The sequence below is a fragment of the Orcinus orca genome, chromosome 10 (genome assembly GCF_937001465.1).
Source record: "Orcinus orca chromosome 10, mOrcOrc1.1, whole genome shotgun sequence".
Classification (NCBI taxonomy): Eukaryota; Metazoa; Chordata; class Mammalia; order Artiodactyla; family Delphinidae; genus Orcinus; species Orcinus orca.
The window spans coordinates 35,627,734-35,641,476 of NC_064568.1; the positions used below are offsets into that span (position 1 = coordinate 35,627,734).

At 46.9% G+C, this 13,743-nt stretch overlaps 1 protein-coding gene across 10 annotated transcripts in view; it reads left to right on the forward strand.

The window, feature by feature from the left end:
• The window catches only part of RFT1 (RFT1 homolog), a 56,933-nt gene that overhangs the window by 25,717 nt on the left and 17,473 nt on the right, over nt 1-13,743 (forward strand). For 7 of the 10 annotated variants that reach the window (XR_007479565.1, XR_004482319.2, XR_007479566.1 and 4 more), the window contains exons 11-13: nt 4,503-4,608; nt 9,520-9,769; nt 10,098-10,381. Coding sequence is in view for 2 of the 10 variants with exons in the window: in XM_004267913.4 (XP_004267961.2) it covers nt 4,503-4,608; nt 9,520-9,769; nt 10,098-10,265 (524 nt within the window). In the remaining 8 variants the exon portion in view is untranslated. Of the gene's footprint in view, nt 1-4,502; nt 4,609-9,519; nt 9,770-10,097; nt 10,513-11,217; nt 12,482-13,743 lie in introns of those variants that run through there. The other 3 variants (XM_004267913.4, XM_033424604.2, XR_004482323.2) reach the window with 2 other exon arrangements.

Consider the following 13,743-nt stretch of genomic DNA (forward strand, 5'->3'; position numbering starts at 1 on the left):
TGGTCCTTTTACTCAAGTGAGATGCTGGTACCAGTCTTGAGAATTTAAAAGGGTCAGTGTTAGTTGATTTCTAAGGTAATAAATTCTATCTCTGATGGTTTATGTCAGAGTCATTAATAATTCTATTTATTTTTTATTAATTTATTATTTTTTATTTTTGGCTGCGTTGGGTCTTCGTTGCTGCACGCAGGCTTTCTCTAGTTGCGGTGTGTGGGGGCTACTCTTCATTGCAGTGCACGGGCTTCTCATTGCAGTGGCTTCTCTTGTTGCGGAGCATGGGCTCTAGGCACACGGGCTTCAGTAGTTGTGGCTTGAGGGCTCAGTAGTTGTGGCTCACGGTCTCTGGAGCGCAGACTCAGTAGTTGTGGCACATGGACTTTGTTGCTCTGCAGCACATGGGATCTTCCCGGACCAGGGCTTGAACCCGTGTCCCCTGCATTGGCAGGCGGATTCTCAACCACTGCGCCACCAGGGAAGCCCCAGAGTCGTTAATAATTCTAGACTCAAAAAGATATCCCCTCTGTCTCATCTTCAGAGAGAGAAGAGTCTTGAGAGTGGTCTGGTTTCTCAGTCTCTGAAAAGGATGTGTGGTTTGGTGTAGCTGCTGCAGGATCTTTAGGACCCTTGTCGTCTCTTGCCTGGCCCAGGCCTCCATCAGCATCCCTGTCCTGGCAAGGTCTTCTAGCATTTGTCTCCTCATTGCAACTGCTTCTCATTTTGACCAAACTTCCAGTTCTCTGTGCCTTCTGGGAGGGTCATTTTGTCTCCCCAGGGTGCCTGTCGGCTTTCCTTCCCTCATCTGCACTCCACCCATCTTCTCCTTGCCCTACTCCTGACTCTTCGGACTAGTGCTGCATATCCGAATGCCTTTCCTGTGCCAGAAAACATTAACACTACTGCTCTCTGCCCCCCTCCGCCCCCCACCATAGTCTTTTTTGTTCCCTTAAAACTACCTCACAAAACTTGACTTTCTCCAGAAAGTCTTACTGAATCAGAAAAGAATGGGAACCACTTAGTTTTGAAAGTGGACCTTGCAATGCTGCTGTCCTCCATTGCCCCAGTTGCGTGTTGCTCTTTGTCCTCACCTGTGAAGTGGACTCACCTATGACCTGAAGTGGCCTCTCAAGAGGCCTCTGTGCTGTTGTCTCCAAATGTAGGACTTGGACGCACCACAGGCAGGCGTTCGTGGGGCACTGTGGTTTTGCTTTGCATTACTTGGGCTTAGCCCTGTATATAATTAGGAGCTTTGGAAGTGCTCTGAGACTTTTCTCAGAAGTCTTTCTCATACCTAGCTTTTCCATCCTAAAGAAAAATACATTCAGTGAACTTCCCTGAGATTTCTCACATTTATCTCTTAGGTGCTTCTCTCTTGCCCTTTCTTTTACTTTTTTTTGTCTGGAGAAGGAAGGATTTATTATTTGCAGCAAGTAAGGAGAACACTTGCTTTCCCAAAGCAGTGTCTTCTCTTTTATTTTTTAAAATCTTTTTTTCTTCTCAATCCCCTAATATTAGTTTCCTAGGGCTGCGATAACAATGTATCACAAACTGGGTGGCTTAATTTCAACAGAAATTGATTGTCTCACAGTTCTGGAGGGCAGAAGTCTGAAATCCACGTGTCAGCAGGGCCGTGCTCTCTCTGACATCTCCAGAGTAGGCATCCTTCCTTGCCTCTTCTAGCTAAGGATGTAGGCTGGCAGTCCTAGGCTTGGAAATGCATTAACTCCTCCTATCACGTGGCTGTCTTCTCCGTGTGTGTCTTCACATTGTCTTCCCTCTGTCAGTGTCTGTTTCTGCATCCAAATTTCCCTTTTTTATAAGGACACCAGTCATAATGGATTAGGGCCCACCCTAATGACCTCATTTTAACTTGGTTATCTTTATAAAGACCTATTTCCAAATAGATCACACTCTAATAGATCCAGATCTATTAGACTTCAAATTACTTCAGATTACTTTTGAAGGGGATATATAATTCAAGCCATACTACCACTCACTTCAATCCATAGTTTAAGGTTCCATCCACAAATTCCCCAATTCCAACCTCTTTCCCCAAAATTGACTCAAAGCGCTTCTACTTGAATCACCGTTTCATGCAGGAGTTTTGTGTCCTCCACATTGCAAAGCAGCTCACTATCCACCTTCAGATAGACTCACACATGCCGTCAGCTTTCAGTTACCAAGTGAGAGGTGCAGGTTATGAGAGGAGCCCCACTCCTCTCTGCCAGAGAGAGGAGGATGGAGAGAAGCAGGAAGCACACTGAGCATAGCCTCGAGCCACCACAGGGCAGAACCTGGTCCCTGCGTTCTTTGCTGGAGTCATCCCACAGCTGGAGTGGGGGCCAGGCTACTTTCTGCAGCGACTTGGGGAATGAAATGCAACAGGATATGGTACAATGTGTACCCAAGAGAGGGCCATCAGGGCTGCCTTGTTAGTAGTCCTTTTGTCCTTTTTGATGGCCATAAAACTATTTAGGGTCCCCATGATGCAGGGATGTTTCATATTAAGCAGCTTTCATAAACCATGAATAAGTTTCAGATTCTGAGACTCTGGAACTCCCCCCGCCTTTCCCTTTTCTTTTAGCAGTTAAGTTTTTTCTTTTTTGAGGTCTAGTTTACATAAATTAAAATGCTATCCTATTTTTTTTTTTTTTTTTTTTTTGCCGTACGCGGGCCTCTCACTGTTGTGGCCTCTCCCGTTGCAGAGCACAGGTTCCGGACGCGCAGGCTCAGCGGCCACAGCTCCTGGGCCCAGCCGCTCCGCGGCATGTGGGATCTTCTCAGACCGGGACACGAACCCGTGTCCCCTGCATCGGCAGGCGGACTCTCAACCACTGCACCACCAGGGAAGCCCTAAAATGCTGTCCTCTTAAGAGCACAGTTTGGGGGCTTCCCTGGTGGCGCAGTGGTTAAGAATCCGCCTGCCAATGCAAGGGACATAGGTTCGAGCCCTGGTCCGGGAAGATCCCACATACCATGGAGCAACTAAGCCCATGTACCACAACTACTGAGCCTGCGCTCTAGAACCTGTGCACCACAACTACTGAGCCCACGTGCCACAGCTACTGAAACCCGCATGCCTAGAGCCTGTGCTCTTTAATAAGAGAAGCCACCGCAATGAGAAGCACGTGCACTGCAACGAAGAGTAGCCCCCGCTCGCCGCAACTAGAGAAAGCCTACGTGCAGCAAAGAAGACCCAACGCAGGCAAAAATAAATAAATAAATAAAGAATTTTAAAATGCTTTAAAAAAAAAAAAGAGCACAGTTTGATGAGTTTTGACAAATATCTACACCCATGTAACCAACATCCAGATTAAGATACAGAACATTTCTATTACCCCAGAAAGTTCTCTTAGGACCCTTTCCAGTCAACTGCCCCCCTCCAACTCAGAGACAAGCACTGCTCTGATTTCTGTTACCATAGATTAGTATTGCTTTTAAAAAGAATTTCATATAAATGAAATCATATAGAATGGGCACTTTCATGTTTGGCTTCTTTCCCTCAATATAATGTTTTTGAGATTCATCCATGATTTTACATGCATCAGTAGTTTTTTTCCTCCTTGATTGCTGAGAAGTATTTCTTTGTGCGGACGGCCCATAGTTTGTTTATCCCTTCTCCTGTCGATGGTCACTTTGGGCTGTTAGGAATAAAACTGCTATGGATGTTTTTGTGAACACATGCATTTGTTTCTGTTGGTTGTACACCTAGGAGTAGAATTGCTGGATCATAGGTTAAGTACATGTTTATTTTATTAGAAACTGCTTGGCTGCCTGTCAGTAATAGCCCTCTTAAAGGAGGGGATCAGGGAATTCCCTCGTGGTCCAGTGGTTAGGACTTGGCACTTTCACTGCTGAGGGCCCAGTTTCAGTCCCTGGTTGGGAACTAATGTCCTGCAAGCTGCGCAGCTTAGCCAGGGGGAAAAAAAAAAAAGAGGGGATCAATTTCATTTTAAGGCTCCCGATTTTTTGTTAGCAGATCTTCCCAAAGCTTGTTAGTTAGCTCTAGAATCACATCACTTTGTTTTAGGAGAAAATAACCTTGCAGGCTCTGATTCTCCCTGAAGAGTTATGGGTGTTCTATCTCTGTAGTTTCCTGCTGCTCCTGAGCCCTGGGTTTCTTCAGGGCCTCCTCAACTGAGTTTCTCTCAGCATGCAGGGCCACTAGTGTCCCCAAGTGCTCAAACTAGCAGGCTTCTTCATGCTGATTTAAAAAGTGAGATTTGCTTGCTGGCCAGATAAGCTTTTAGTTGTTAGGCAAGAGATCTGTACATTTATTCCTAATTGTCCTTTTGTTTTTAGCTGTTTATTTTAGTTAGTACTGTAGAATGCTGGGAGTCCTTCCAGATAGTTAAGACCATAGGCTCAAGCATGCGTCTGCCCACTGATGACATCAGCAGGGCTCATGACCCAGCTCTGGTGTTCTCTGACCAACCTGCCAAAGTGAGGGTGCATGTGGGCCTCCCGTTTGGGCTCTGGAGTCTCGGTGGATTGTTTCCTTACAGGTCCTGTCCTGCTGCGTGCCTATTGTCTTTACGTCCTCCTGCTTGCCATCAATGGAGTGACCGAATGTTTCACATTTGCTGCCATGAGCAAAGAGGAGGTTGACAGGTAGGTAACCTTAAAGATAAACCTCTAATTATGGCCTTCAGCCAAAATGAAGTAACTTCTTTCTTTTCATTCTGAACATGCATTTACAGAAGGCTCTTCTAGAACCAGGAGTGTGGTGCCTTCCTCAGGCACCATTCAGTAAGTCCTCCCCACAGTAGGGCTGGGGGCAGCCACTGCTCCTTGCCTCCCTTTGTGAAGGGAGAAGTCAGGGCCCTGAAGGGTTTTGTTAGTCCAGGTTGGCAGAGGCAGGCACCAGACAAGATCCACTCCTCCACCCACCTCCTTGCCCAGTGCTCCGATGGGTTACCAAGGAGCTTCTACAAGATGCAGATCTATAGAATCTGATTTGTAGGTCTTGCAGAATCTCGGGGATCTGTGACACCTCTCCTCAGAGAAAGGCCCAAGTGCACATACAAGTTTTGCCACATTTTTTCCCATCCATTGACCCCCAGGTCAGGACCTCTGCCCTGGAATTTCAAGCAGTAGTTTTTAACACTGGTTATGAGTCACAGTGCCCCATGGAGCTTGTTAGAAATGCAGATTCCTGTCCACCCTACTCCCACCACTCTCTCTCCTACCACGCCTACAGAATCGGCAGGCCCTGAGCATGTGAATGTTTTTTTAAAACTCCTCAATGATTCTGATGTGAACTCCTGGTAAGAGCCTCTGACCCACACCTAGGATAATTGATCTCTTGTGTCCCAGATGCCAAAATTAGCAAGGTGGTATCTGAAGACATCACTGCAGAGTGCAGTTGAGGAGAAGGATAAAACTGATATGGACAAAGAAGAGAGAGGAAGAAGAAGAGAGAAGGGGTGGGTGTAGGTAATGGGGCGAGTGGCCCTCTTTATCCCTTTGCCCCTTGAGGTCTGGGTCCCTCGGGGGTTTCATGCTGCCTCTGTAGTGCCCTGAGTGCCATTGAAATCCCTCAGAGTCCCAGTGTGGGGGTGGGATGGGAAAAAGGTACTCAGAGAGTTGGCGAACCCTTCCTCTCATTCAGAGCAGCCTCTGTCTGCTTCCCACTGGGGCCTGTCTCACAGCGGCTTGGTGACCTTGTATGCTACACCGTAGTTGAGAACTGGAGTCTAGGGCAGTGGTCCCAGCCCAGATTGCTCAGAAGTTCTGGCCCCCTCCCATACCAGCTGAACTGGAATTTTAGGAACTTAGGCCAAGGAGCCTTTTATTGCTCAGCTCCAGGAGGTTGCTGATGATAGATAGCGAAGGCCTTAGGAACCGCTGGCTCAGACCAGCTTTCAGAGTGAAAACTGCATTGAACACTGTGACCCAGTGCATATTTGGGTGTGACTGAAAGGAAGCTTCCATGAAGCAACAAGTACCCCAGTTAACGCACAGGACACACTGATGGTTTTTAATTCTGTTCTATTTCATTCTTTAAACTGCCATGTCATGACCCACTAAATTGATTTCCTAGCCTACTTTTAGGTCACAACCCATAGTTTTCAAATGGTGGTCTAGACATGGTTTTTACTTCAGACAGTTAAATTTATAGCTATAAACTGCTTTGAGTCTATCTTTTTTTTTTTTTTTTAGTGGATAAAATGTTCTCTAAGTTTAATTTTGAAAGCACTGTGTTTTTACTTGAAAGGTGCTTCTAACATGAAATAATTTAAAAATATAATTTAAAGCATACTAAATGAGGGACTGAGGTGTAGTGGAAAGAGTTCTGGACTAAGAATCTATCTCTTTGAAGGGAATTTTGTTATAACAATTTCAGCATTAGTGTTGAGGGGGAGAATCAACACTAAGCCTGATTAAAACATTAAAAATATATATCTTGCAACAAATCATGAGGGAATATAGACAGTGGCCAGTTGCTTTGGTTTCTCTTACATTGCATTGACCCAAAGAAAGCAACTTTTTAAGTTATTTGTAGTAATGGGATCAGAACAGTATATTAAAATCTGGAAAATTATTTTCATGGTATTAGTAGTCAACATAGAGAAAAGACAGGGCCTTGTTCTCATCTGAAGTAACTCACTTCCCCTAAGAGTAAAATGTGTGTGCCTTTAAGCATGGTCTCCAGGTTTGTATTAAACATAGCAGCCCCCTTTCTGTCTGGGCCCCTGACCCCCAACCCTCAGTCCTGTCTGAACACAGGTAGCACCTGGGCTCATCACAGACCCCAGCAATTTTTCCCTTTCTATGAATTTAGCCAGACATAAAACGATAGTAAGAATTTTTATAGTAGAATTGAGCAGCTTAGTTAAGTGTTATGATTGATTTACCTCCTACATTTCAGATTCTGGATTGAAAAATATATACTGATGAAATCATGGCTTTTAGTTAACTACCTACAGGTTAATCAGTGTTTTTCTAAATAAAAATAGGGGATTTAGTTGGATGTGAAATATTAGAATGTCCATTGAACTGCACGTGGCTTTTTTGTTAATAACCTCATAATATGTATAGCATAAAATTGATGGCTTTTACATTATGCTCCACTGAAGGATTTTGTTGTGTTTTGTTAAGGATATCTCATTTTCTTTTGTCCATTTGACAAATACTTTTTGGGCATCTACTCTCTAACAGGCATTTCTTTAAGCTCCAGGAATTCAGCAATGAACAAAAGAGAAGAAAGAGATCCCTGCTCTCCTGGAGCTGACAGTAGGGAAGACAGGTAGCAAACAAGTAAATAAGCAAGAAAGTATTGTGCTTTGCAGAGAACTAAAACAGGGTTATCTAGTGAGAGTTGGGGCCTTTTTAGATTGGGGGGCCCCTCCAAGGAGGTGGCATTTAGGCTGAGGCCTGAATGACCAAGAAGAGTCTGCTATGCAAAGATGGGGCCGAACCTTCCAGGCAGAGGGGACAGTGGTGCAGAGGCCCAAGGCTGACAGCTCCTTTTTCTGACTTGTTGGCCCTTGAGTGCCCAATGTGGAGTGGGACTCCATAACTGTTGAATGCAGGACGAGTGCACACAAGACTGGCACCATACTTTGCATGGTTGCCAAGGCTACAACGTATAGCTGTGCCTTGATGTTTTCAACCAGCACCCACTGGGGAATGCTTCAGTTGCTGCTGCAGTCATCTATCTTTTGATAAGCCTGATTAAATAACTTCCTGTCTGTGTTAACCAAGCCTTAGAAAATAGTCATTGTCACTGACTAATTTTCCATTGACTCAAAAAGTGGCATTTTAATTTTATCTTTAAAATTCTCATTTTTTCCTGAAGTGGATAATGTCTTTAAGGCTATAGATTTATGAGTTCTGGAAAGTTCAATAGTTGCAGAGCCCTCTTCTAGTTAAAAACAGTGGACTCCGTCATCATCAGCACCTCCGAAATGGCTACGTTAAAGAAGCCACACCATGGAACTTGTCCCTGCTTGAATTAGCATGAATTGCCTACCAGTTTCATTCATTGTTTCCATTCTACTTGGAGCTGGGTGAGGATGACTTTGAAAGTTTGTGAACCTGTGGCCTAAACTCCAAGCATTGGTCTTAATAAACCTTTCTGAGATCGTTTCTGAAAAAAAAACTGAACAGATTACACATCTCTGCTTCTTTTTGGAAAAGAGGTCAGAGTACTGGCCCAGCCTCAGTGGCCTGTTATAAAGTTGGCCATTCTGATCATTGATTAGCAGTTAGTGAAGAAACTTCCCCTTTGAAGATGTGGGCTCTTGTAGTTCCATTACTCATTAAAAGAAACTCTCTCAACTGAGAAGCAAATGAATTCCCTCTCTGGAATTCTGGATGAAAGCATACCTCCCCTGTTGAGTACAGTGTGTGTGTGTGTGTGTGTGCGCGCGCGTGCGCGCGCGCAGGCTCGCGCACACGCATGTGTGTTCTTGCTATCCTCTCTGATGAATTATATCTCCCATAGCACCTTGGGAATCTGGGCATTTGGAGGCCACAGTGGCTTTCTTACCACCCCTCCCTTCTGTACAGAACCCGAGTGGTGGCCTCTGAGGTTTCCTAACCCAGCTGACACAGCTTGGGGATCTAAGGAGTTTGGTTCCCTCAACAACTATACACTTAGAATGCCGGCTGTGTGCTAGGCAGAAATGAGATGCTGGAGAATTTTGTTCATGGATGTACCACAAGCCTTTTGGAAGACTGTGGCAGCTATTTTATCTCTGCTGAGACTCAGTTGAGAACTGAAAACTGGAGATAACTAAGTGACATGCTGCTCTGGAATCATAGAAGTGAAAGGAGCAGTATAATCCCTCAAGTCACAGAACCCACAGAGCTCTGGAGATGTAGAGAGCAGAGCAGGGATGTGTAAGAGTCTGGGAAACCCTGAAGGTGGTCCAGGCCTTGCTCCCTGTTTCCATTTCATTATGGAAGCTGGTCACTTGCTTTGAGTGAGATCCACTGGCCAAGGTTATGGGGCTTCTGCGTTTTGCAAGGGAAGCGGTATGAGGTGCTAAAGTTTAGGGGCAAGGGGTCAGGTTGGGGTGTAGGCTCATTCCTTAGGCAAATTATTTAGCCTCCCTCTGCCTGGTTTCCTTGTCCATAAAACGGATCCAAGCTCCACAGGGAAAGGGCCGTGTGTTCATCCACCAGTGCATCCCCAGCACCCCTCACAGTACCTGTCAGAGTGCCTGTTCACATGTAATTGTTACCCGTGTCATATTGTTGTGTCTCACATTAAAGACAGGCTGAAAAGGATTTTTATGTGTTTTGATCACAGTGTCACTTAAACTAACCAGTTACTATCCTTAAACACCATAAATATGTTGAGTTGTTCCTTTTCTTACTCTTCTATTCAGGGGTGAAAGGGACAGTGACATTTCCATGTTGTCCACTTAGCATTCGATGTTGTGAAAATCAGCTGGATCGCGGGAACTTGAAGGTGCTTTCTGTGAATTCATGTTCACAGCCACTTTCTTTGCAGCAGCCCTGCCTTGGGACCAGGTACCCACTGCCCTGCATTGCTTGCCTCCCTCTTCCCAGGTACAATTTCACAATGCTGGGCCTCTCATCTTCGTTCCTGCTGTTATCCTATCTCCTGACCCATTGGTGTGGCAGCGTGGGCTTCATCTTGGCCAATTGCTTCAACATGGGCATTCGGATCACACAGAGCCTTTGCTTCATCCACCGCTACTACCGGAAGAGTCCCCACAAGCCCCTGGCCGGCCTGTTCCTGTCACCAGTCCTCCTCGGGGCATTTGCCCTCAGTGGTGGCATTACTGCTGTTTCCGAGGTGAGGCGCCCTGCAGCCTTCACACCACATGATTTTGCAGCATGTCCACTGTCCCTCGTTCCAGGCATCCCGTTCCTGCTCTGCCTGACCCAGCTGGACAAGTACTTGCTTCCTCTTACCCCTTCCCCTAAGCTTCTGGGACAGCATCTTATGATAGAAATGACTGATCAGTGGTACCCGTGGGAACAGAGTAGACCCTAGTACATAGCTGTCATGCCTTTACCTGACTGGAAGCTGGAGCAGTAGGGCCTCCACTCCCCGTGGCTTGCCCCAGAGAAAGGAGGTACAGCTGGGGGCCCGGGGCAGTGACAGTGGTTTCTTTTTGCAGGTGTTCCTCTGCTGTGAGCGGGGCTGGCCAGCCATGCTGGTGCACGTCGCTGTGGGGGCCCTCTGTTTGGGAGTGACTCTTGGGACAGCATTCCTCACAGAGACCAAGCTGATCCACTTTCTTAGGACTCAGTTGGGTGTGTCCAGACTCACTGACAAAACGACATGACCTCGCAGAAGCCCTGTGGCACCTGGACCAGCTGTGGGGCAGTTTTATGGTGGAACATGTGTTTTATGCAGAAGAGCCCAGTTAGGGGTCTGTAGTGGAGTGAGACCAACACACAGGTGAGTCACCGGAGCGAACCACCAGACCAAACCCTTAGTATCCGTTTGAGATTTCAGACAGCAAGGAGGAGTTCCATTTTTAAGGGAAGACCAAAAAGCTTTTAAAATAGATGCAATTATTTTTTTCACCATTTTGTTATAATCAGCATTTTTCTTTTTGAATAATGTGTTAATTCTTTTTGGTGGTGATTGACCTTCAGAACTACATGTTCCAACAAACTCTATCTTGGATGATAATAGTTAATAATCTTCTGGCCCAGAAGGAGAGATGTAGCAAATTTACCCTCCACAGGAATATTTAACATATTCCATAAAAGCCGGAAGGAGACTTGATGTTATGTGATGTTGTGCACCAAACAAGAACAAGTTGGCCCTGGAGTTGTGGCTTTCCCCACGTCAACACTGTGGCCTGGTTGTTTAGCGAAGGAGAAATATTGCTCAACGAGAAATCTAAGAAATGAAGACACAGTCTTTCAGATCACATTTCCCACAGTTAGCCAGGCAGAGTCACGTCTCTCCCCTTCATGGCTGTCCCCCACTCCCACCCCCACCCCCAGGCCAGCACATGTCTTCCCATAGCAGGGGCAAGCCGGCTCACGACCTCTGGCCTGGCCACTTGAGAGAGGAGGGCTTTGAAGGACACTGTGATCCTTCGTGAGCTACTCTGAAGGGAACACCACTTTGCAGTTGGCTGTAACTTCTCATGAGGAGATTGCACAGATGACAACTAAAGTTGTATAGAGGTGTCTTTTTTTCCATCAGAATGAAATAGGGTAAATTCTATATGGCATGTGTCACTGAATCACACCCTTCTCCCGCTGACCTGTTACTTCCAGCACTGGTCAGTACACCGGAATTCCAGCCCCAGGACAAGACTGGCAGGCCTGCGGATCTGGTCCTTCAGGCTACAGTGTGAGCCCAGGCTAAGGCTTGCCTCCCTGCCCTGCACCCAGCAGGTGCTGTTCTCAGGCAGCAAAGCATTCTTCTTCTTTCATTAATGTATTACTATATTAACTGATGTAATGTATTAATTAATTAGATGTGATTGACCTTTGGAGCTACATGCACAGACTATATCTTGGGTGGTAATAGCTAGTAATCATCTAGCCCCGACGTCCCCAAACTTTCTATGTTTACACCCAGAGAGCAGGATAGCTTGTATCAGATGGCAGTTTGGCTGAAATGCACACATTTAAATCCACTGGCCTAGAGCCAAAGCCAAGAGGCCAAGGATAAAGACCCACCCAGTGCACCAAGTCCAGTCACCTGGACACCTTTTTATCTATTCAAGGAGAGAATGCTTCGTATTAATTGCAGGGAAAGTAGCTAAATGCAAGGTGTCACTGAACAATCAGAGGCCCTCCAGAATCATGGGCTTGGTCATGTTTTGTAAGGCAGGGTCAGCCTACCTCAGAAGAACTGATTGCCCCGTGGGGTAGGGTGGGTGGCACACACAGAAGGCAGCCCCCCACCCCCAAGTACTTTTTTTTTTTTTTAATAAATTTATTTATTTATTTTTGGCTGAGTTGGGTCTTTGTTGCTGCGCATAGGCTTTCTCTAGTTGTGGCAAACGGGAGCTACTCTTTGTTGCGGTGGGCAGGCTTCTCATTGTGGTGGCTTCTCTTGTTGCAGAGCACGGGCTGTAGGCACACAGGCTTCAGTAGCTGTGGCACGTGGGCTTAGTAGTTGTGGCACACAGGTCTAGAGTGCATGCTCCGTAGTTGTGGTGCATGGGCTTAGTTGCTCCGCGGCATGTGTGATCTTCCCGGACCAGGGCTGGAACCCATGTCCCCTGCATTGGCAGGCGGATTCTTAACCACTGCGCCACCAGGAAAGGCCCCCCAAGTACTTTTTTTGTCTTTTGAATGCACAGAAATGGGCCTCCAGCCCTCACAAGTTCCTCCTCTGCTGCCGTTGACCACCCCTCTCTCCCCTAGAACCCTGTCACCCAACCCCTGCCCACTTGACCCCAGACTCAAGTGTGGGCCTCGCACTACCTGCCTCAGAATCACCTGGATTGCAAGTTAGAAATGTAGGTTTCCAGGATCCATTCCAGACCTTTTGCCTCTGCGTCTCTGGGGCAGGACTTTGGGACCAGCTTTTTCGGCAAACAGGTTGGCACACCCCATTATCCTCACCAGCGGCAGTGCCTAGGGCCAGTCATGCTCGTGTTCACAGTGTCCATTCCCAGCTCCAGGAAGACAGCTGCCGTTGTCTGAGCAGCAATGCTGACGCCCCACCTCCTCGGGAGCAGGAACACCACGGCTCCCACTCTGTTCTCCAGCTTGGAAAGTCTCTGTGTCTGACAGCAAGGGCTCATGCTCATCTCATCGCCATGCAGCCGGGCTCTGCTATCAGCACAGGGCTGCCGCAGTCAGGGCCAGCGCCTTTTGAGAGATGGCCAGCTAGGACAGCCACCGGGGGCTGCTTCCTGTGGCCTGCTTCCCCGTTTATAGAAAGAGGAGTCCCCATGGCCCAGGGTTTTGGGAAGCGGGTGTTGTCCCATTACTAACACCTGCTTCCGGCTCCAGCACTTGGGCAGCAGACCCTTTGCAGCCCATGGCTTCTGGCTCTGTCCCCGCTGCTCCCTGGAGCACAGCTGGGCCCAACCACTCGCTCTGGGGCTTTCCCCTGTCTCCCTAGAGCCACACCTGTGCCTCAGGGTGCTTGCATACATGGGTGCTGAGCTGCCCCACGTTACCCAAGAAGGGTTTTTGGGGGGAATCACACTTGAGGCTTTAAGTGCCACTCAAAATATAGTGAGGCTACTTTTCCCATGGAAACAAGTCTCTAAAGCACATCCATTTATGAAACGAAGAAGCTTTTGTTGGTGAGGATAACAGCATTTCTTCTTTCTGTGCTGCTCTGGCCACGTGTGTGTTGGTGTCTTCAGGTTTGGCCTGTCAGGTCCCTCTGTGAGGGGATGCTGCTGTGCTACTTAACGCTTCCTCAGCTGTGACTTCTGGCTCAGGAGATGCTGTATACTCTGCCCCACTCCCTGCCACTTACCACCTAATTCACCAGGCCATCTCCTCCCTCCTGTCTGTTTTTAAAACCATGTATTCATATTGCTAGTTTCATGTCAATTTCCCCATTTTAAAATGAATAAATTATTTTCTTCACATCTCTGTGAAGATGTTTCATACTACTTCTCCTTGCAAAAAAGAAACAAAAACTCTTAAATTTCAAAAGGAAAGTGGGCAAGTACCTTGAGTATGTGAATCGTTTTTATTCCTCATCAGAACGGTTCTCCCTACGTTGACGTTACTGGACCATGATTCTGACTTTGAAAAAGGGGCTGGATTCCTGGCCCCTGCGATGGAGCTTTCTGTGTCCCAGACTGACAGGCCTGGCAGTTTATT